The sequence below is a fragment of the Lathyrus oleraceus genome, chromosome 7 (genome assembly GCF_024323335.1).
Source record: "Lathyrus oleraceus cultivar Zhongwan6 chromosome 7, CAAS_Psat_ZW6_1.0, whole genome shotgun sequence".
NCBI lineage: Eukaryota > Viridiplantae > Streptophyta > Magnoliopsida > Fabales > Fabaceae > Lathyrus > Lathyrus oleraceus.
Window position 1 is genome coordinate 505,965,184 of NC_066585.1, and position 23,518 is coordinate 505,988,701.

The 23,518-nt window shown below is 33.5% G+C and overlaps 2 protein-coding genes across 7 annotated transcripts; one reads left to right on the plus strand and one right to left on the minus strand.

Annotated features, from left to right (window-relative positions):
* Nucleotides 1-1,096: 1,096 nt before the first annotated feature.
* LOC127105951 (alkane hydroxylase MAH1) lies at nt 1,097-2,648 on the plus strand. Its single transcript, XM_051043167.1, has one exon. It carries the CDS (start codon nt 1,134-1,136, stop codon nt 2,628-2,630), a length of 1,497 nt encoding a protein of 498 aa, XP_050899124.1. The 5' UTR covers nt 1,097-1,133; the 3' UTR covers nt 2,631-2,648.
* A 6,416-nt stretch (nt 2,649-9,064) lies between these two features.
* On the minus strand, nt 9,065-17,188 carry LOC127105953 (uncharacterized). 6 transcript variants are annotated; one of them, XM_051043172.1, is made up of 5 exons: nt 16,770-17,188; nt 14,729-14,809; nt 11,428-13,717; nt 10,470-10,752; nt 9,065-9,425 (listed from the first exon to the last, which is right to left on the minus strand). In XM_051043172.1, the coding sequence occupies exons 1-3, from the start codon at nt 16,812-16,814 to the stop codon at nt 11,534-11,536; spliced, it is 2,310 nt and encodes a 769-aa protein (XP_050899129.1). In that variant the 5' UTR covers nt 16,815-17,188; the 3' UTR covers nt 9,065-9,425; nt 10,470-10,752; nt 11,428-11,533. The 6 variants fall into 6 exon arrangements, with proteins under 6 accessions (XP_050899129.1, XP_050899131.1, XP_050899128.1 ...); XM_051043174.1 differs by having other exon boundaries at nt 9,065-10,752; nt 14,729-14,806; XM_051043171.1 differs by lacking the exon at nt 10,470-10,752 and having other exon boundaries at nt 9,065-9,325.
* Between the last annotated feature and the right edge of the window lie 6,330 nt (nt 17,189-23,518).

The following is a 23,518-nucleotide window of genomic DNA, read 5'->3' on the forward strand; positions in this document are numbered from 1 at the left end:
TCGCCATCCCGGTCATAATCGTACTAACTGTAGCTGTGTTAGAACAAGCACAACAAGATAATTTTAATTGTAACTCTTTTGCTTTATATTAAAAATAACATTCATTTCATATGATAACTTTGTGAGGAAATACCATCACAAACAAATACAACACATACAACACATAAGCAGCACATAAACAACAACACAACAAACTACAACAAATAAAATACCATCACTAACAAATATAACACATAAACAACATAACTATGCGATTATAACAACATAACTATGCGATTACAACCATCAAAACAATTTTGTACATAGTATACATCATCCTGTGAACGTCTCTGTCAGTCTTAATATCCATCCATAAATGAACTTCTCCATTTTGGTTAAACGTGGACTCAAGCCATTGAATTCTTCTGATCCTTTCACCCTTTGCAATTTCTCCATCTAACCAACGGTTCAAGGTCCTATTAAGACATTTGAACGTGTCTATATTCCAAAGTGGGATCTTTATCGGAGGCTGCACTGCTGAAAAGATTAAATCCACATATCTCTTGTGAATATATGAATATTCAGACATTTTAAAGAAAAGAAAATTGAAGGAGATTGAAGGAAAATGGAAGGAGGGTAAGAAGTTGTGTGAAAACTTATGGGAGAAACGTTGTGTATTTATAGATCAGCACACACATGCATGTGCCATTGCCTTAGGCGCACACACACATGATTACATGCATGCACCAATACATGTGACGCCTTCACATGCATGCGCCATTGCATATGGCGCCGTCACATGCATGCGCCAATGGCTAGGACGCCTCCTTTGATTGGATAATAGATGTGTCAGTTCAATTGACGCATAAGTAATGAAAAGTGATTATTTCGGTAATTAATTTGAAAAAATATGTTATTTTAGAATTTAAATTAAAAAAGGTGACTATTTTAAAAAAAGTCATAGATATTGTGGTAAGGATTTTGGAAGAAGAAAAAAAAATGAAAAGTTTCAAAATATAGCATCAAGTAGAAAAAAAATAATAAAGACTTTGTACCAAATGGTTCTCTATATATAGCTTCTTAGCTTTCCCACAATACCACACACCATTGCCAACATTCATGCTTAATCATATATAACATAAGCCAACAAAATAATGGCTTGGTTTGGTGTTGTAGAAATTCTTTTGGCGATTATTCTTTTCACTGCAATCCATTATTGGAAGCTAAACAGAAACACACCGATAACAAAGTGGCCTGTGGTGGGAATGCTACCTGGTCTCTTATACAACACATCCAATATCCATGATTATATAAACTCAAAACTAAAACAATGTGGCGGAACTTTCATTTTCGAAGGACCGTGGCTAGCAAACATGAACATTGTTTTCACTTGTGATCCCATGAATGTGCAGCACATTACAAGCACAAAGTTTGAAAACTATGGGAAAGGAAATGATTTCAGAGAGATCTTTGAAGTTCTTGGAGATGGAATTTTCAGGTCTGACTCTAACATTTGGAAGTACAACAGAACCTTACTTCATTCAATTTTCAAGCAGGAAAGCTTTCAGGTATTTATTCAAAAAACCACTGAGAAAAAAGTTTATAGTCATCTTCTTGTGTTTCTTGATCATGCTTGTAAAAATGGGATGCAAGTGGATTTGCAAGATGTTTTTCAAAGGTTAACTTTTGATAATATATGTTCTGTAGTTTTAGGGTTTGATCCTATGTGTCTTTCTAATGATCTCCCTGAAATTGCATGTGAGAGAGCTTTTACTCATGCAGAAGACACATTGTTCTATAGACATGTAAGACCAAGATTCTTGTGGAAGTTGCAGAAATGGCTTCGAGTTGGTGAAGAGAGAAAGTTTATAGAGAATCAAAAAATCGTTGATGAAATGTTATATTCAGAAATAAAATCCAAAAGAGATATTAAAAATCAAAACCAACAAAAACCCGACTTGCTCAATACCCTTATGAATGAAGTGAGAGATGGACAAAATCGAATAGATGACAAGTTTCTGAGAGACACAGCAATAAATCTTCTTGCAGCTGGAAGAGACACTATCAGTTCTGGCCTTACTTGGTTTTTCTGGTTGGTTGCAACACACCCTTTTGTTGAAGCTAAGATTCTTGAAGAGATCAAAGAAAGACTAGCATCAAAAGAAGATAACAAGAAAGATTTAGGAGTGGAAGGGCTTAGCAAGTTAGTTTATCTACATGGAGCTTTATGTGAAGCCTTAAGGCTTTATCCACCGGTTCCTTTTGAGCATAAATCTCCATTGAAACATGATGTGCTTCCTAGTGGACATAAGGTTAAGGAAAATACAATGATAGTGTATTCTCTATACTCAGTTGGAAGGGTGGAAGAAATTTGGGGAGAAGATTGCTTGGAATTTAAGCCAGAGAGGTGGATTTCTAAAAAAGGAGGGACAATTCATGTACCTTCTTACAAGTTCATTGCTTTCAATGCTGGACCAAGGAGTTGTTTGGGCAAGGGTATAAGTTTCATTGAGATGAAACTGGTTGCTGCAGCAATATTGTTGAATTATCATGTTCATGTGGTGGAAGATCATCCTATAATCCCAAGTGTTTCTGTTGTTCTACATATGAAACATGGCTTGAAAGTTAATATTAAGAAAAGATCCATTTGAGGATTATAAGGGATGTCTTTTGAGAATAACTGAAACTTTGTTCAGATGTTATATGTAATGTTTCTTTAAATTTTAACTATCTGGTAATGTTTGTTTTCTTGTTTAATGTTAGAGTATAAATACAATATTAGTGTTGTGTTTTGAATGTAACGATTATTTAAATAATATTCATGAATATTTTATAGTATGGTTATTTGAACACCAAAAATTTGGCATCATATTTGACATCCTATACTAATATCTCTATCTCTCTCATACATTTTTATCTCATACACTTGTACGAATTTCAAAAATAGACTAATACACCATAAATTTACAAAGGGAGACCTTTTTGACACACAAATTTAGATGTACAAATATCATTTCTCATATTTTAAGATTATTTGTTAGCTATTTGTCTATTTTAGTTCATTTCTTATTCCCTAATTATGAGAGTAAATTTCATTTTGCATGTTGAACATGTTCTCGTATCTTTGATTTTTAATATCTTTTCGAGTTACTTATTCCATTGGTGTTATATGTAATTCTTTGTGTTAAGTTTGTATTCGACTATGTTGAAGTCTGTGTGAAGTTTTCGAAGAAGTTTACTTTGACAGAGTCCAATATAGTCGAATTTATTAAGTGGGAGTCAAAGTTGTGGGCATTCGATAGGTAGTCGAAATGCATGTTATACCCAGTCAAATATAGGTAGTTAGAGAGATTGTTTGGTGTACAAGCAATCTCAACTATAAATTAGGAGACATCGTTATTTCTAATAGTAGAAATTCAGTTAGAATTCAATAAAAATCCTTTTCTCCCTAAACCCTAACTCACTCTCTCTTTTCTTCTCAAAATCTTCCCCCTTCTTTAAATCTCTACACAACAGAATCATCTTGCAACCAATGTGTGGTTGAATTAATCAAGTTAAAAGTGAAGAATGAGAGGCACGATCAATCATAAAGATTGATTCGAAATTATTTTCAAGATTGCGGTTTAGTTCTAACATCTGGTATCTAGAGCAATAACTATGACTCTTGGGACACATTGAATCAAGATATGAAGCATCTGAATGAGCATTTCCCAACAAGTCTTCCCATCTTGAATGGTAAGAACTATGATAATTAGTGCAAGTAGATGAAGGTCATTTTCTACTATCAAGACATTTGGGATCTTATGAATAACAGAGTAACATCAATTGATGAGAATGCCACTGATGAACAAAAGGATGCACATAAAGATTTGAGGAAGAAATATTATAAAGATCTCTTTTTAATCCATCATTGTGTTGATCCAGACAACTTTGAGAAAGTTGGTGATGTAGACCCATCGAAGGAAGCATGTGACATCCTGGAGAAATCGTTTGGAGGTATTGATAAGGTGAATGAGGTGAGGTTACAAACTCACAAAAGAATGTATGAATTGCTTCAGATGGAAGAAAACAAAAGTATTACTGATTTCTTCACCAGAGTAACGAGACTGGTGAATCAAATCAAGATGTGTGGATAAGTGTTGACATCAAGATCAGTAGTTGCAAATATCATGAGGTCATTACTTCCAAAGTTAGATCATGTGGTACTAGCCATAGAAAAATCAAAGGATTTGTCAAGCATGACAAAAGAAGAGCTTTAAGGGACGCTTGAATCTCATGAACAAATAATGGCTTAAAGATTTCCAAGAAAGACAAAGAGTGATGTGGCTCTGCAAGCACAGTTAGCTAAAGATAAGAAAGGAAAAGGAGATGGAATAGAAACAAAGGTAGATGAGACTATACCAACTCGGCTATTAGAGGAAACTAACAAGAATGTAGTTCATAAAATCAGAGGTAGTCCTCAAGCCAAAGTAATCACAAAGGTAGTGGTGCAGGTAGAGGAAGAGGTGATGGAAGAAAACCTTACAAAAGCCATATTCAGTGTTATAACTATTAGAAATATGAACATTATGCAAGTCAATGTCGACGAGGAAAGAAATAAAATCAAGAAAATGATATAAGACTTGCAAAATGAGAAGAATATGAAGTGTTGTTGATGGTGATGGAGAGTATGTTTCCAACGATTTTGATGTTTTATGTGAGAAAAAAGGGACTATGCATGAGGTGGTGCCACCCTACACTCCACAACAAAATGGAACTGCATAAAGGAATAATAGAACCATCATGAACATGGTAAGAAGTTTGATAAGAAAAAGGCACTTACCTAATGAATTATGGGGTAAGGTTGTGTAGACTGCAACATACATCTTAAACAAATGTCTAACTAAGAAGCTATAAGGAATCACACCAGAAGAATGTTGGTCTCGTGTCAAGCCTAGCTTAAATCATATGATGGTGTTTGGATCTATTGCACAAAGACATGTGCCTGATTAGTTGACAAGAAAACTTGATAACAAGTCAAGCCATATGACCCTGATAAAATATCAATCAACTGGTGAATACAAACTGTTCAATCCTGTGAATAAGCAAGTTGTGATAAGCATGTATATGATCATATATGAGCATAAGGAATGAGATTGTTCTGAAAACATCTAGAAGGATTAAGTGAATCTTATATGATGAACCTAGTAGTGAAGTTGACAGAGAAGTTTGAAAAGAAAAATTCAGAGGTCAAGCAAGCATAATCAGACCTTAAAGAACAAGAAACATGCATGCAAGGTTGTAGGAATGTGCGATTACATCAGATGATGTGGCCGATGATGAAGGTGAACTTGTTCACTATGTTTTCTATATAGGTATTGAGTCTGTCAATGTAACTGAGGAATTGTAGGACTCCAAGTGGATGCAAGCCATGATGGAGGAACTAAAGTCCATAAAAGTAAACAAAACCTAGTCACTAGACGAATTACCACAAGGAAAGAATACAATTGATGTGAAGTGGGTCAGAAAAGTGAAGCTGAATCCAAAAGGAGAAGTAGCCAGACACAAAGCAAGACATGCTTGTAGCCAAAGGATTTCTTCATAAAGAAGGAATCAACTTTGATGAGGTTTTTGCACTAGTTTTTAGGATTGAAACAACCAGGTTGGTTATTGGTCCAACAAACATGAACAACTGGTATATGTGTCATATAGATGTGAAATATGCATTCCTGAATGGCCCTCTAGATGAAGAGGTTTATGTAGCACAACCAGTTTGTTTTGTGAACCAAGGCCGAGAAGAAAAAGTATACAGGCTGCATAAACCCATGTATGGACTCAAGCAAGCTTCAAGAGCTTGGAACAACAAGATAGATAGCTTTCTAAGGGATAAAGAGTTCATAAAGTCCACAACTGATCATGGTGTGTATTTCTAAAGAAGCATGATTAAGCTTCTTATACTTTGTCTCTATTTAGATGATTTATTGATAATATGCAGCTGCAAGAAGGAGATCAAAGATTTCAAACATGACTTAAGCAAGGAGTTTGAAATGTATGACTTAGAAAATATCTCATATTTTCTGGGAATTGCATTCTACAAGAGTAATAGAGGCTTAATGATGCACCAAAGAAGATATGAAAGATAGATACTCAAAAGATTTGAGATGGAAGAATGCAATGCAACCTCAACACCAGCTAAAACAAGATTGTAGTTGACAAAGGATCCATCCGAAGACGAAGTCGATCCAACTTAATATATAAGACTCATTGAATCACTAAGATATCTTTGTCACACGAGGTCCGATCTAACTTACAGTGTAGATATGTTGAGTAAATTCATGCAAAAGTCAAAGATATCTCATCTTGCAGCCACCAAGAAGATACTAAGATACCTCAGAAGAACACTAGATTATGGCACTTTTTTCTTGCAGCAGATGAACGAAAAGAAATAAATATTGTGGGATACACTGACTCTGGTTGGTATGGTGATGTCGATGATACAAAATCCATAGTTGGATGTGTATTAATGTTAAGTTGTGCATTCGTTGCTTAAAGTTCAAGAAAGAAACTTGTTGTAGCATTATCATCATGTGAGGCTTAATACATAGTTTCCTCTCTATGTGCATGCCAAGAAACTTGGATGGTGAAAGTGATTGAAGAGATTATAGGAAAGAATCATAAGGCAATGCCCATGAAGATCGACAACATGCCTGCTATCAATCCGACGAAGAATCTGATAGCATATGGAAAAAGTAAGCACATTGAAATGCGACTCCATTATCGAAGAGAATAAGTATTGAATCACTCTCTATTTTCTTCTCAAAATTCTTTTCATTCTTTATATTTATGCGTAGGGAAATCATCTTGCAACTAAGATATTGTTGAATCACTCAAGTGAAGAATGAAGAACGGGAGACACGGTCAGTCAAAAAGATTGATTATTGTTCATCAAGATTAATTCGAATTATCTCAAAGATTGGGGTTTAATTCCAACCGTTGGGAAGGAGTATATAGAATTAGGGGAGGATTCTCCATGATCTAAAATTTGATTACTTAGTTGACTTTGAAATCTTGAAATAATGTTGTTTTTATAGGTTCATATGTATGAAGAATGCGGTAGAAAAGAACATTTTATGTTTTGAAAATAATATTTTAATAGGTTTGTGGTTAACTTTGTTCATGTTGTAGAAAAGAACATTTCCATGTGGTAGAAAAGAACAATTTCTACAACCTTATTCTTTATGTAGGTCAATAGCGATTAGAGTCTATAATCTTGTTCATGCGACAAAGTGTTTGTTATTTTGTTGTTGTTGTTTTAGCTGTTTAAATGTGCTTGTTTTATACTACTCCTTGTCTTATGCATATGTAGGAAATTAGTTTCATAAGGAGTTGGGTTCTCAGCGAATATTTTTTAGAAGAATATACATAATGATGATACATTTATGTTTCATGTTCAAATAGAGACATAACACAAAGGACTAGATTCATAATTATGGGGGACTAGTAAAGTACACCCGGCCCATCTATTTCTTTAGAATAGGTAGTGTTGTTTTTGCTTTAAAATCATTCATTTCTTACAATGTTTTTTTGATAAATAATAAATGTAGTATTAATAAAGTGTTTAACATTGTTGCCATTTCAATGGAAACACACCAATATATATATATATATATATATATATATATATATATATATATATATATATATATATATATATATATATATATATATATATATATATATATATATATATATATATATATATATATCAAATTTAGTAATATGACACTTATGATAACTCTTCACCAGACATCCGTATAATAAAATCTACCGTTGAAATGAAAACTTTTATCATATAGATCATCTCTATAAAATTTAACATCAATCGAAAATCATTTGATATGTCAATGAAGTGTATAAAAATTAACATTCTATAAAACCTTAACAAAACCGTTAATTTTGATCTTTCTCTTTAACATATCAAATGATTTTTGATTGATATTAAATTTTATAGAGATAATTTATATGACAATACTTTTCAATCCAAAGATGATTTTGTTATATGGATATGTGTTAAACAGTTATCGGAGGTGTCATTTATTAAGTTTGACACGTCATTTGATATATATATATATATATATATATATATATATATATATATATATATATATATATATATATATATATATATATATATATATATATATATATATATATATGTGTGTGTGTTTTTTTTTTTTTAGCTTAGTCGGGGTAAAAGCATCCATTATTGATTAGGGATAAACCTTTGATAGCTTAGTTAGGGCAAAAGCACCCATTATTGATTAGGGATAAGCTTTTGTAAATTCTGAAAATCAAATTGTATCAAGATTTGTATGTGTTATACCTCAATTTTGTCCAAACATTTTACTATTTTATAGGATTTAATCGTAATTTATCTTGAATGAATGAGATAACTCATTTGCGAGTGAAGTGAAAATTCAAGGAGGTACAAGCTGAAGGTCCCTGATTTGAATCCAACATTTCTCATTTTTAGTTCATTTGTCCCTTTGTTCTTAAGGTTATATTCTTTTTATAATTCTCACCCTCTTTTTCCATTTTTAGTTCATTCCTCTCTTTGTTTTTAACTTTTTTTTATATATATTTTCACTTATTTTTATATTTTTATTTCTATTTTTCACTATTTTTATTATTAGTTTCATTATTAGTACACTATTTAATATTTTTTAATATCATTATTAGTAAATATTAGTTTATTTTATTAAAGTATTTTATTTATTTAGTATCATTGACATTATTATTATTATTATTATTATTATTATTATTATTATTATTATTATTATTATTATTATTTATTTAATTATTTTTACTATTTTCGTTATTAGTATTATTATCTTTAGTGTGTTTAATCAAATTCATCGAGTCAATAAATCACACAAAAAAAATCAAAAATTATATTTTCTATTTTCTTTTATTATCAATTTTCTTATTTTTAGATAATTCATTTTTTAAAATTTGATTTTTCCATTTATATCATCTTTAATCACAAAATCTTGCTTTTAATGCATTTTATTTCATAATTTTTTTTTTTTTTTGCTTTAGGAACAAGTAAAGAAAATTGGAAGTTATTTTTTCATTCAATGTTTAATGCATTCAAAGAGATACAACCTTCATTCATTTTTAAAACTCATGTACATGCCTTACACTTTACAATTGAGTCAATAAAAAACAAACCTAGTCCAAACTCCTAAGCTACCAATTCATAGTCAAGATCTCTTCCAAACCAATGCAGTCCCATTCCTTCCGATCCATATTTTCCCATGGCCCATTCCAATGCAATCCAAGTGCAAGGTGCAGCCCTCAAACCAACCTGCAAAACAATCCACATGACAAGACAAATCCATTGTCATTTCAAGCAAAATGAGAAAGAAGTGGACAGAAGATGCAGTACTGCTACACCAGTTAGCACCCTGCAAAATTTGACAGGAAAGAGCATATCAATACAAGCATTTTGTTACTGCTTAACACCCTGCAAAATTTGACAGAAAAGTGGATTTTAATATAAGCCTTTCTTTGCTGTTAAACATCCCTGCAGAATTCGAAAGAAACATAATTTCAACCCAAACCATTTTACTGCTATAGCATTCTGCAGATTAGTTTCAGGATAATACACCAGCTCTAAATCGATTTGCATTTCACATTTTAATGACACTCAAATTCACTTCGAAAATAACCTAAAACGAAAATACAATTTAAGTCCAAGTTCATGTCAAGATAGATCCATAACTAATGCATTTCACAAGCAGAAGTTAAATTCAAATTTATATTTCACTGTGAATTTCAGTTGAAACCAATTTCCTAACTAACTCTCAATCTCCCAACCAACTTCTGCACTTGAGAATCACTTGAGTGAACTACATTTTCATTTCATAACAGAATCATAACCACTCTCCATCTATAAATAACAATAAGCACCCTTCCTCATTCAATTATCAAGGTTCAACACACTTCAACAATCACATTCTCATTACACGAGCTCACTCATAATCAACACACTTTCATAATTTTTTTCATTTTTTATCTTAATCCATGAATTAATTATTTTTAATCACGAGTTTTTTTTTCATTTTGCTCTCATTTTTTCTGTTACAATCCCAACAAAAATAGCATAATGACTAAAATTTAGCAAAATAAATATTCAAACATGTAAGTCAAATTTTATAGAGACTAAAGCAAAATAACATAAATCAACATTACAAACATTTCATGTAAGACAAAAATTTTATTCAACTGAAATTAAAGGAAAAAAATATGGTAGCAAGTCATAGAATATAACGGACTCCGTACCACTCCATTCCGTTCTACTCCAATCTATTTTAAATGATTCAAACAATGGAATATTCCTCCATTCCATTTCAATTGATTCTATCACTCCAAACTAAACCTTAAACCTTAATTGTGGGTTCTAGCAACTCTCGAGATCAAGATACATTCATTCATCTCATGAAATGTACCTCTTATGTTTCAACCTATTTGCATTTTCTTTTAAACGAGGGTCAACATGGTAGAAAACTAGACGAACTAATTGTCCTTTTTCTTTCTTTCACTCCATGATCTTCACAAGTTCATCAAGACACCAAGTTGAGGATGCATAATTTTATGAGAAAACAATTATGGCAATCCTAGACTCATCAATTGTTTGGAGAAGATCTGTTGAAATCTCTTCTCCTTTCTTCAGTTTGATGTCATCTTTGAAAGTGTTGATTCCCTTTCGGCCCAATGTATTATAAAGGTTGCCTGTGAAACCGTAAAGAGTGTCATCGCCGTAGAAACTCACAAACACATCATATGTCCAACCGTGGTTGAAAGAAGTAGAGGAAGAATTTTTCATTACAGCTGTAAAATTGTCTTCTATACCAAGCTATACACTTTCAAAAATAAGAAAAATATGCATAACGAAATTATACAACATAAACTGCCATAAAAACTAGAAGCTATGCACAGCTTAACAAATTTTTTCAATTATATAACTCTACCTTAATAAAACTATTGAAATCACCAAATTGGAATTTAAAATAAATGTCAACAAAAAAAGAAGTCTGGTGGTATGCATGTCATGTAGCATTGGATTAATTAATTTTTTAATGAACAAAAGGACATGATTAATTATATTTATAAAACAAATGAATACATTGTATTCAACAAATGCATAGTACAAGAGTCATATTGTACCAAATTGCTTTGATCTTTTAAATATCAGAAAGGAATAATCATTTTTGAAATTGAAAAATTAACAAAAAATATGTATATATTATCATCTGTATAAAAATATTTGAAGCATATCCAGGATCGCCATGGACAAACAAAATCCAGAATCACCAAGCCAACATTAACCAAATTGGGAGAATCACCAAGTGGCCATTCAACAGAGCCAAAATATCTAGGAAAATAGAAGAAAATCAAAAGATATACCTGATGAAAAAAGTTGATAGAACCTATATTGAAAGAACTGTAATGCCACAAGCTAGAAGGCAATACTTGCAAGACCAGAAACGCAAATGTGCACCCAAATTCAGACTTAGTTCTTAAGTGATTTTTGGCTTATAAAGCCCATTTTTTTAACTCGGCCTTTCTTTTTCAACTTCACCCCTCGGCTTCGTCGAAGGGTTTGCCACCAATGAAGGTTCTTTTGCCCATGTCCATGTGCATTATCATGAGACCCTTTAACCAAACCATGCCTGGAAGGCTTTGGCTTCTTTGAATGTTGGACGTGTCTCAATAGTCCTTCCACAAGTCTGTGAAAATGGCCAATCTGGTTTCTGTGTGGCACAACTTTTGTAGTAGCCCCTCTCCTTGTCTTCTCAACTTTTTGATTTGTTATCATTCCAGACTTGTTTTTGTGATGGAAAACATTCTGCAAGTGATTCCACATTGAATGTCTAGGACCTTCATAAGAATGAAGGCTACCATTGTCACCATCATGATGGTGATGGTGATGATGATGGTGGTGAAAGATTAGTCCCAACTTATTTTTCAGCCTCTTTAGGCCTCGAATTGTTTTCTTTGGATTTCTTTCACTGTGATATCCATAAGATTTAAAACTTCCAATTCTATGTGAAGCGGCATTGTTTATATTGAAATTTGAATCACTACTCTCTTTTGAGCTTCCTTCATATAATGCATCGACCATCCTTCCTGATTTGGAACCTTGTGTACCAACTGACAAGAAGGAGTCCTCAGATTCACTACTAGTATTGGCACTGTCTTGCTGAGAAGTCCATCGAGAACAAGAGTCAGAGTTTGAGATTGATTCCTCTGGTTCACGAAGTTGGGTTTCAAACCTAGTTTTACATGGCTCAACATTACCTGTCTTATGAGTTCCTCTCCTGTATAAAACTGATTCATCTCTATGTTGATGGGAATTCACCTTAATCTCATTGGATCTCTGGTCCAATAGAGTTGGTTTTATTACCATCTGATGAGGCAGTGGCTTTTCTCTTCGGGCAACAGTAGGTGTAAATCTTTGTAAATTCTGTGCATGACAAGATTCAGAATTCCTTTCCTTATGATTCAGATCAGGCTTAGACCAACCTGCTATTGGAGATTTTCTGACCAAACTTTCCCTATTGGTTTGACTAGAAAACATGGAAGACTTCTTAGTAAGACCAGCTTGATTCAAAGGAACCCTCAAACCTTGAATACACTCACTAGCTTGATTCCCAAGGTGGGCATCACCACTAACTAACCTATTCAATGACTTGACTCTTTCTATCATGTCCATGTTTTGTACTGAAGGTTGAATCCTAGTTCCACTTCTCAATTCTTCTTCACCTGATACTAACTGTGTAGTAATATGCATTGGTATGTTAACACTCTTGGCAGACTCTGCATTAACTGTACGAAGCCAACAATTCTGATAAGCTACCTGACTCTGACTCGATGATTCATTTCGATCTAAAAAGGGTTCCTCAGCTGCACTTTCTGAAATCAAGTTTTCACCTTTAGAACTTGAATCACGAGTGTGTTGATCCATTAGCCTATGTCCTTCCAAGAGAGACTTTTTACAATTAAAGTGACTCCTTGCAGCACTGACTTTTCTTTGTATTTTGGGACTTTCCAAATTAGCTACTTTGTGCAAAGGATCGCGAACTGCACTGTTGCTCTTACTGGATTCCACCAAATTCGAGCAAAGTTTAAAAGCCAAAATGCGAGATTCAATTCTTTTTATTGCATTAACCAAATCATCTGAGAAATCTCCCTTCTGTTTTAGACATTCAGAAAATCTGGAAGCACTCTGCAACGGCATATTATTGTCGTTATTGGACTCACCAACTTTTGTGTCTAACATTCGCAATGATTCTTCTGCATGCTTACCATGACCATATAAAGCATTCACATTATTATGTTGTTGTTCATGATGATTGCTCTCTCTGTTTGGTAAAGCATCTTCATTAGACTGATTTTGTTCCTTCACTAAATTATGCTGCATCATACCATTCTCCTCACCTAAACTCCTTAGTGTTCTACTTTCCGTTCCTCCAGTATCAGAGATGCTAAAGTTTGACAGCTTTGACTGTTCTTTGTTACATAGTAATTCAAGTTGAGGTTGCTCATCCTTCTGTAAAGCCGTTTTACTTCGAGTTTGATTGTTTTCCGAGGTTTGAGAATTGTTATTTGCCACTGCAGACTTTGACTGCGGCACTGTCACAAGTTTTTCTTGTTCAATCAATGTCTTAGAGTTTCCTGCTTTTGTTGCTGTGGTCTGTTAAATTAGCATGTAAAAATATAAATCACATAGCATAATAGAAGGTTTTCTCTCATTCCTCCCTAAAAGTCAGGTGAGTGCTAAAAGTAGAAGCATTGTGTTAATATAAAATGTGCATTTTATTGGTTTCTAGGAGGAAAAAAGTTTAAGTTTAAATTAAAATAGTAAAATCAAAAAAGAAATTATGCAGTAAGTTGTATTTTTCAACTTCCCAGTTGAAAGCCTCCCCCTACTGTAACATTCTAAATATATAAAAAAATCGCAGTCAAGCAACCTGGGTTGCCTTAAATCAGATAACTCACATTTCAACTTTGGTTTATCAAAGTTAGAACATAATTAGTATTAAAAATAGAACAATCTGGATTTCTTGACTGCAGGAAAGTCTTAGAGAATCACAAATATTCCATAATCAAACAACCTGGTTTGTCTTAGATACTCATATTTCAACTTTGTATTTTTAGTCAGATTTAGCAAATTTGAAACCCTCCAATAGAAAATCAAACAATTTAGGTTGCTTAACAATGTCAAATTCATGATTTCTCAGTCAAACAGAATCCAAATCAAATTAGAAGCATGGTTTTAAATTGCGGTCCACAACCGCAATTGCGGCTGAAATATTGCTGATGCAGTAGCCTCCGCAACCGTATCGGACCGCAATTGCACAGTGATTTTAAAATCAGATGTCTGACCGCATTAAGAACCCCATCAGACAATTTCATCTATGTTTCTTCAAGTATTTTCATCAAAACTCATAGTTTCAAAACTCAATTTACGAAATATTTTAACAGCAAGTGTTTTTCAACTATGTATTTAAAACTCTTCTCAATCAAAATTCACGCTACAACAGCCTCAGTGCGCATCGTAGCAATCGCATCATCTGCAACCGCATCCGCAATTTTGAACCATGATTAAAAGACGATTTTACACCATCCCCATAAAAACACTAAATAATACCAGAACGGAAAATAATTTGTGTACAATACAATGATGAATAGTAAGAATCAAAACCTTCAAATGAGTCTCAAAAACAACTTCAACAGCAACATCAAGTAAACTTTTCAACAATACTCGAGCTCTCTCAACCACCTGCTACAAACAAAATCAAACACTACTCAGATTCATCATGAAGAAAGTGATTTCCAAACAAAAAACAATGAAATTCAATTTAAAAAGGATGCAATGCCAAATGAAAACACAAACATTCTCGGAATTCGAATCTTTCAAAGCAGTACTGTTATCCTCAAGAAGTCTATATAAGAGTCTGATAGCACATAGATTTTCATGCGCTTCTTCAAATTCCATCGAAATTCACCACGAAAAAAGTATTGTCGTCTTCAATTTGAAACTATCGCGTTTTTCAGTCACAAATTGTGACAGTTGAGGGAAGAAAAATACTAGGGTTTCATGTCAAAACGTGAATCGAGTGAAACCAAAACGAACCGTTTTGTTTTGATAATACTGTGAAATATGCAAATAGAAGAAGAACAAGCAAAAACACAAAAACGCGCGTAATGTATCAATTAGAAACGATGTAACGGTTCGTTATCAGTCCATTTGATGTATGAGGGTGTATACGGTGGACCATAGTTCAACCGTATATTCTATTTTAAATTGCCATAACGCCCTTAGGGAAGTAGAGACTAGAGAGGTGTCAATAAAATGATGTTTGTTTTATTTATTTATTTATTTTATAATATTTATAGTGTAACATATTTTTGTATAAATTATTTTTTTAATAATTAAAAAAAAATCAAATATAAATTTAATTTAAATAATTTTTTAATATTTTATTTTAGGTATTTTATTTTTATATTATAATTTTTTAATATTAAAATTTCAAAAACTTATTTAATATTGATTTTTTTTATTTTGTAATTTTGATTACATTTTAATATTTAATAATGTATATTTCTATTACTTGATATTAAAATTACTCTTTTAATTTATAAATAAACTTAAAATAATTTTTTTTTAAATATTGAGATTTTTTTTTTAAGTTAAAACTAACAAGGTCAAACCTTAGTCACAAAATATGGTTAAAATAGTTTCCATTTGATATTTACCCTTATATTTACTAATAATCTATTTTTATTTTTTCCGGATATTCTTATATTAATTTTTCCGGATTTTCTTTCTAAATAAGTTATGTTGTTCATGTGTTAGTTTTTTTAACCACCTGTTCTTATCCTATTCGTAAAGCTTTTATTTTATTTTAAATTTTAAATTGAGTTTTTAACCACCGTTCTTATCCTATCCGTAAAGTCTTTATTTAATTTTAAATTTTAAATTGAATGAAAATTTTGTTTTTGTAACCAACACGCAAAACAATCCACATGACAAGACACTGCTACACCAGTTAGCACCCTGCAAAATTTGACAGGAAAGAGCATATCAATACAAGCATTTTGTTACTGCTTAACACCCTGCAAAATTTGACAGAAAAGTGGATTTTAATATAAGCCTTTCTTTGCTGTTAAAGATCCCTGCAGAATTCAAAAGAAACATAATTTCAACCCAAACCATTTTTCTGCTATAGCATTCTGCAGATTAGTTTCAGGATAATACACCCGCTCTAAATCGATTTGCATTTCACATTTTAATGATACTCAAATTCATTCTCAAATTCACAATTTAAGTCCAAGTTCATGTCAAGATAGATCCATAACTAATGCATTTCACAGGCAGAAGTTAAATTCAAATTTATATTTCACTGTGAATTTCAGTTGAAACCAATTTCCTAACTAACTCTCAATCTCCAACCAACTTCTGCACTTGAGAATCACTTGAGTGAACTACATTTTCATTTCATAACAGAATCATAACCACTCTCCATCTATAAATAACAATAAGCACCCTTCCTCATTCAATTATCAAGGTTCAACACACTTCAACAATCACATTCTCATTACACGAGCTCACTCATAATCAATACAGAAGAACAAGGAAGAAGAAGATAAGAACAAGGAAGAAGAAGATAAGAGCGAGAGAAGAACAAGGAAGAAGAAGTTCAGTGCAGAAGAAAGAGGTTGGAGGATCAAGTCGTGTTTACCTCTTCGTCTTCGTCATCCTCAAGCTGCAACAATTTCCAGGGCATTCATTGCCTTGAAGGTTGGCCATTATTGCTCTGATCACTTCGTTTCCTTTGCCATCATGTAGCTCAAGTTGAGTGTAATCAAAACCCCAAGGTGGAGAGGCTTGATTCCCCTCTTTTCCCATTTAATTTTCGAAATCTTTGGTTAGGGTTCCTGGAAATTTAGGCTCGATTTAGGATTTCCAGGATGAATCAATTGATTTAAGTCTTAGATATGGATAAGGCTCGTGGAGAGGGTTCAATTGGTATAACTTTGGTGAGGTTTAGGTCTCCACCGTCGCCGGTGGCGAGCTCCGGCGCGACGAAGCTTTCTCAGGTAACAGTAGAATTAGGTCTGAACGTTTCATAACAGGTAAGACACATTGAACACGTGCGTTTTTATTTAGTCTGGTCCCTGAAATACGTTCATGCACTTTGGGTTTTCATTTCCCATGGGCCTTTTGTTTTACTCACTTCACCCTCAGCAAGCTCGTGTACCCCCTGTGTGAACTGAATGTGGAGGTTGGGCCTGTCATTTGGGCCTATGCCTTAATTATTCTTGCCAGACCCCGGGTTTGCTGGTTGCACCCTTGGCCCTGATTTCATTTCTTTTATTAGTTTATTTTTGGTATTTCTTTATTTGTTTTACATGATATTGGTTTACAAGTTTTCACATAAAAAAAATCAATTTGTGGATTTAATTGACTAATTAGGTTTTAATTTGAAATTCTGATTAGGTTTTAATTAGAATTTAATTAGGTTTTAATTGGGACGAATGGTTAGATTTTAATTAGAATTTAATTCAAATTTAGTTAGTTCTTAATTGAAATTTGATTTAGGAATCAATCCACATCCATGTAAATTGACCTTTTTACCCCTAGGTTTTATAAAAGTAATAGAATTTCATGCTCCCTTAGATTAGGGTTTGGGATTTAGATTAATTGATCATTTTTAATCAATTGTTTTTTCATGTGATATTTGATGCTTGGTGATTAATTTGATCCTGATATTTGCATGATCACTCAGTTTAGGATTCATGAACCATCTGATTAATCATCTGATCTTTAGATAGGTTGTACATAGTTAACCATTAATTTATCCCTTTGATTAAGTTGATCACAAGAAATTTTGATTAACTAAATCCTTTGATTTGTGTATAATCCCTCAGTCTAATCAAGTGATCAGAAGTTCATTGATCACTTGATAAGACTAGTTCCTGTATTGTTGTGGATCTCGAGGCCTCAAGTTCAGACTTTAAGTAAAGGAATCCCAGACAAATCAAGCAGGGGACTATAAAAGGCACATCAAAGGTTTTTCTTCAAGAGCTTGTCAATCAAGATTCCAATTGTGTGACATGAGCCTTAAGCAATAGAGAATGAATGATAGTGGAAAATTCCATCAACTCATTATAAATATCTTTGGGTACGGGACAAATGACCTAGTTGCTGATCATATTCACCTTTATTCATAGACTTTAGGACAATTCAAATAAAATGATTGTCAAGTCCCCCTTTACAAAACAACATTGCAACAATCAGAAGCCTTTATCAGTAACTTATCAATTGTGATTCAAGATGTATGCCATGAGCCTTAAGTAACAAAGAATGATAAGAGTGGAAAATTCATATCATTGTCTAGGACATCCTTGGGTACGGGACGAATGACCCAGTTGCTCGACGTATTCACCTTTGTTCATAGACTTTGGTGTAATTCGAATCAAATGATCAACAAAGTCTTCATCATCATGAGGAGCATCAAGGATTTTTCTTCAACAACTTGAAAGTTATGATGAGAATCACATGCCACAAGCCTTAAGTAGTAAAGAATGAATGATAATGGGTAATTCCATTAATTCATTCTAAATAGCTTTGGGTACGGGACAAATGACCCAGTTGCTCATCGTATTCACCTTTACTCATAGACTTTATTATGGCTCATATCCAATCACTGCCAAGTCTTCTTTCATTATCATATATCATTTCTATTGCCTCATCAGTTTCTTGTTGTCTTTGTTTCATTCGTAGTCATCCAAACTACGGAGCTTTGACTTTCTCATTGCATAGTGAAAATATGTAGGCACGAGGATTCAGATTCTCTGCGAGCTACCTTATTTATTATTCTTCATCAGTCAATAACATCCTTTTGAAATCAAATACTTGATCCCCTTGGATTCCATGCATATCCTTATAGGACGATTTAATCGGAGTCTACCTTGTGAACCAAGAGATGTTTTCCTTGATGTCAAACACTTTATTCCTTCTTTTTGGCCAATATGCTTGTTTACTCTTTGGTTTAGAGTTTATTCCTTCATGGATCCAATATATCATTCTTTGGTTTCAAGTTGTTTTTTCCCTATAGTGATATATTGTTCCTTGTACCAAGTATCATTTTCCTTTTGGATTCCATTCATATCCTTTTAGGACGATTTAATTGGAGTCCACCTTATAAACCAAGTTATGTTTTCCTTGATTTCAAAAACTTAATTCCTTCTTTTTTGGCCAATACTCTTGTTTACTATTTGGTTCAAAGTTCATTTTCCTTATGAGTTCTCGTGCTACCATTTTATTTTTTATGCAAGTTATACTTTTCAATACTCCCAATCCCTCTCTCTCTCTCTCTCTCTCTCTCTCTCTCTCTCTCTCTCTCTCTCTCTCTCTCTCTCTCTCTCTCTCTCTCTCTCTCTCTCTCTCTCTGTGTGTGTGTGTGTGTGTGTGTGTGTGTGTGTTTTCGTATTTTTATGAACTACGGAGCTCTGACTTTCTCATTACACGGTGAGAATACATAGGCATGAGGATACGAATCTTTAGCGATCACATTCATAATTATTCTTTCTTCTTCCTTAGGGAACCATCCATATCTCCCATGATCCATTATCTATCTTCGATCATAATCATTCACCTCAGTGACATACTGTCTTTCTTTGAAACCACATATATTTTTCTTTGGAATTCCATACATACCCTTTTAGGACGATTTAATAGGAGTCCGCATTTGTACCAAGAGTTGTTTGTCTTGTCAACAAACATTGTATTCCTTATTTTTTGGCCAATATGCCTGTTTCGCTTTGTGGTATAAATTTCATTCCCTTTATGGATTCCAATATACCATTACCTTTGGTTCCAAATCGTACCATTCTGTCACTTTTACCAAATCCTTCATTTCTTTGACTTTGGTTACTTTTCTCTATTCCTCCATTCATCTCCATGATCCATTATGCAATATATTCATTAAATACCAACGGTCTTCATTCACTCCATGTGATATACCTCTTTCTTTGAGCCAAATACAATATTTTTTTGAGCTACATCCAGAGTCTGCTTTTGGACAAGAGATATCTGCCTTGATGCCAAACACTTAATTCCTTTGTTTTTGGTCATACCATATAATGGTTAATGCTTCAGGGTATACCACATATTGGTTAATTCCGGTTTTACTCTTGGGTTCAGATTTCGTCCCTTTTTGGAGTTCAAACCACTTTTGTAAGAACAAGATTTTGTGTCTACAATTCATCTCTAAGGTTTTGATGATAACAAAGGATGAAACAAATTGGTACCCTAACATAATTTATCTAAGTGTGCAGGACTCTAATTGAAAAAGGGTCAGATAGACATACATATGATATTCACGTAAGTCCAAAATGACCACTTAGAAGTTAGTCAAGCAGAGGTTCTGACTCTGAACAAAAGAAAGCCCACAAGTTCTACGTAGAGAGAAGAATCAAACGCTTTAAGTTTGACCAGTGCACTCAAGGATCTGATAACTTTACACTCTGGAGAAATCACTATTAGAAAAACATCAAGAACCTATGAAGTCAATCAACTCTCAACATCTATCTGAAGATACACACTCTGAACAAGAACATCTGAGCTCCGTGTACTCTGACTCAGAATGATCACCAAGACTTAGCTGCGAAGTCTTCCGTTTTTGGTATGAATCTATTTTTGGAAGAGAGTTAATGCGCTCCAAAATTTCTATGGAAAGGACAAAGATATTAATGACATTAAAAATCCATCATTGCCAAGATTGCCTCAACCAACGGTCCTTTTATCAAATCTCTATATAAATGATGGATCATCTTCATACAAGATAACGAAGCATACAAGAATACTGCAAACAATTCATAGATCTCTTTCACTCTTGTTCATTTTTGGTTTACACGAGTTGTTGCTCTAAGTGTGAAATATCTCTGTTCTTATATTGTGTAAGTACTGCTTACCTAGTAGTACTAAGCACATAACTGTATTTTCATTACTTGCTGAATATTCCTCAAGTGACTTGTGAAGTATGTAAACTTGAGAGGGTTAAGAGATCTTTATATTCTTAGAAGCTCTTTATGTTATCTTTCAAGATTAATGAATTAAGTCATTGTTAAAGGCGAAATCACCTTGGTCGCGTGTGTTTTATTTGCTAAAGTTTTTATTTTTCGCGCGAACCAGGATAAATTTCTGTGTTGTTACCCTTATTTTTCGCGTGTGTTTAATTTGCAAAAGTTTTTATTATCTGGGGAAATAATTCAAATCCCCCTTTCTTGTTTTTGTCTACCTTTAATTGGTATCAGAGCTTCGGCTCTGTTATTGATTTTCTAATCAAACACTTAACAGTGTAGAGAGATCCAGCGTGAGAAAAACACTATGGCCAACACCAATGAAATTGACAGTTACAATGCCAAACCTATAATTTTTGATGGAGAAAAGTTTGATTATTGGAAAGATAGAATCAAAAGTTTCTTTTTGGGTTATGACGCTGGCCTATGGGACATACTTACTATTGGCCATGTACCTCCTGTATCTGATGCGATATTGCTATTGCCAAAAACAAGATGACTGAGGACTAGAAGCGTGATTTCAAAAATCACTACAAAGCCAGAACAATATTGCTGAATGTCATTTCCTACAATGAATATGAAAAGATCACCAATAGGGAAACTGCTAAAGAAATACTTGACTCCCTAAAGATGACCCACGAAGGCAACTCACAAGTTAAAGATACAAAGGCTTTGGCTCTAATTCAGAAATATGAAGCCTTCAAGATGGAGGACGATGAAGCTATAGAGGTAATGTTTTCTAGATTTCAAACTTTAATTGCAGGACTCAAGGTTCTGGACAAAGGCTACACAACTGCAGATCATGTCAAAAAGATTGTTAGAAGCTTACCAAAGAAGTGGAGACCTATAGTCACTACATTGAAACTATCAAAGGATCTGAACAACATAAGCTTGGAAGAACTTGTCAACTCCCCCAGGAGTCACGAGATAGAACTTGAGGAAGATGAGCCCCAAAAGAAAAGAAAAGTTGTAGCTCTGAAGTCCATATTGATGCTTGATTTGGCTATATATAAAATATAGTCTATTGGGTACTTGACTGCAAGTGCACAGTCCAGTCGTTTTAGTTTTAAAAGATATCGATCCCACAGGGACCTATGGTCAAACTAGTGTTACTAACGTTACTATGTTTAGCTAAGGGAATGATTTATAGAAGTTCAGGTGCAGAATATTAAATCTAAGAGAAATTTAGTTTTAAGAAAGAATTGATGGAAGGAATCAGTATGCAACGCATTAATCGTCAGGGATTTGATAAGTCACCGGTGAATAGTTTAAATGCCAAATATCTTTCAGTAGAAAATATTTATTTAAAAGACTTTATCTCACACTCTCGTGATTGTTGATTCGACCTATAGCTTTAAGTCAGAATGTACGCTTTCGCTGTCCCATTTGAAGTTAAAATTACTTTTTAAAAATAAATATGTTCTAATTGCTTTTAAAATGCTCTCGCTGTTTTTAAACTCAATGCCTAATTTTTACTATCCAGCTCGAGCCTCACGCTCTCGCGATTGTTGGTTCTCACCTTAGTTAATTTCCCACTCTCGTGGATAAAATCGTATTAAATAGATTCTCACTTTTGTGACAAAGTTAATTAAATTTAAATTAAAAACCTCAGCCTAAAATATTGTTTGAGAAAAAGAATTTTCACCGACTATTATTAAATCCCATCCAATTAAATTGTTACATACCGATACCGGTAATTTAGCCGGACATGTTAAATAGAGCAAACACAGAGCATAAACAGATTAACAATGCAGCAGACATAATTATAACAATAACAGAATAATGATAATAATTGAATAAAAACCTGGCAATTGGATTAACAAAGTACGAAAAATCTTGGAGTACTTGAGCAGTCCTCCACAAGTCGGTAGGATTCTGCTTCTTCAATACATTTGCTTACTAAATTAAATAAAGTATAGTAGTTCCCCACTGTAGGAAACTACTACTATGGCTAACTGGAAAACGGAAGGAAAAGGGAAAACGAGAAGTCTAAAAAGAATGGTAAATGAACTAAGGCAATGGAAACAAAGTTGCTGAAAAGAAAATAACTAAAAAGCTAGAATGTTGTAAGAAAAATCAATTGCAGAGCGTAAGTGTAAGCGTTCCCTTTTTTTTCAACTTCGGTCCTTTATATATTGCTTTGGTAGGTCTTGGCAGTTGAGAAAATTAAGGAAGACTGGTTGAATGAGGAGTCCACGGGGGAGCCATTCTGTTGGAGAGAATTTAGGCACGTTTGGGTGCCTCTGATGACTGTTTCAAAGCGTAAAATTTGGCCGTGTGACACTCGTCATGGGCCTGTGACGGTCGTCACAGGCTGGGTCGTGACGGTCGTCATGCAGCTTGTGACGGTCGTCACATCAGCAAATTCTGCATTCCGATTTTCTGCTTTTTTTGTGCTTTCTCA

Coding starts and splice junctions, on each gene's coding strand:
- LOC127105951 (XM_051043167.1), top strand. CDS start 1,134: ATGGCTTGGTTTGGTGTTGTAGAAATTCTTTTGGCGATTATTCTTTTC.
- LOC127105953 (XM_051043171.1), bottom strand. CDS start 16,814: ATGCCCTGGAAATTGTTGCAGCTTGAGGATGACGAAGACGAAGAG. Junction 14,810..16,769: donor AGGATGACGAAGACGAAGAG/GTAAACACGACT, acceptor TTTTGTTTGTAG/CAGGTGGTTGAGAGAGCTCG. Junction 13,718..14,728: donor TTTTTGAGACTCATTTGAAG/GTTTTGATTCTT, acceptor CTAATTTAACAG/ACCACAGCAACAAAAGCAGG.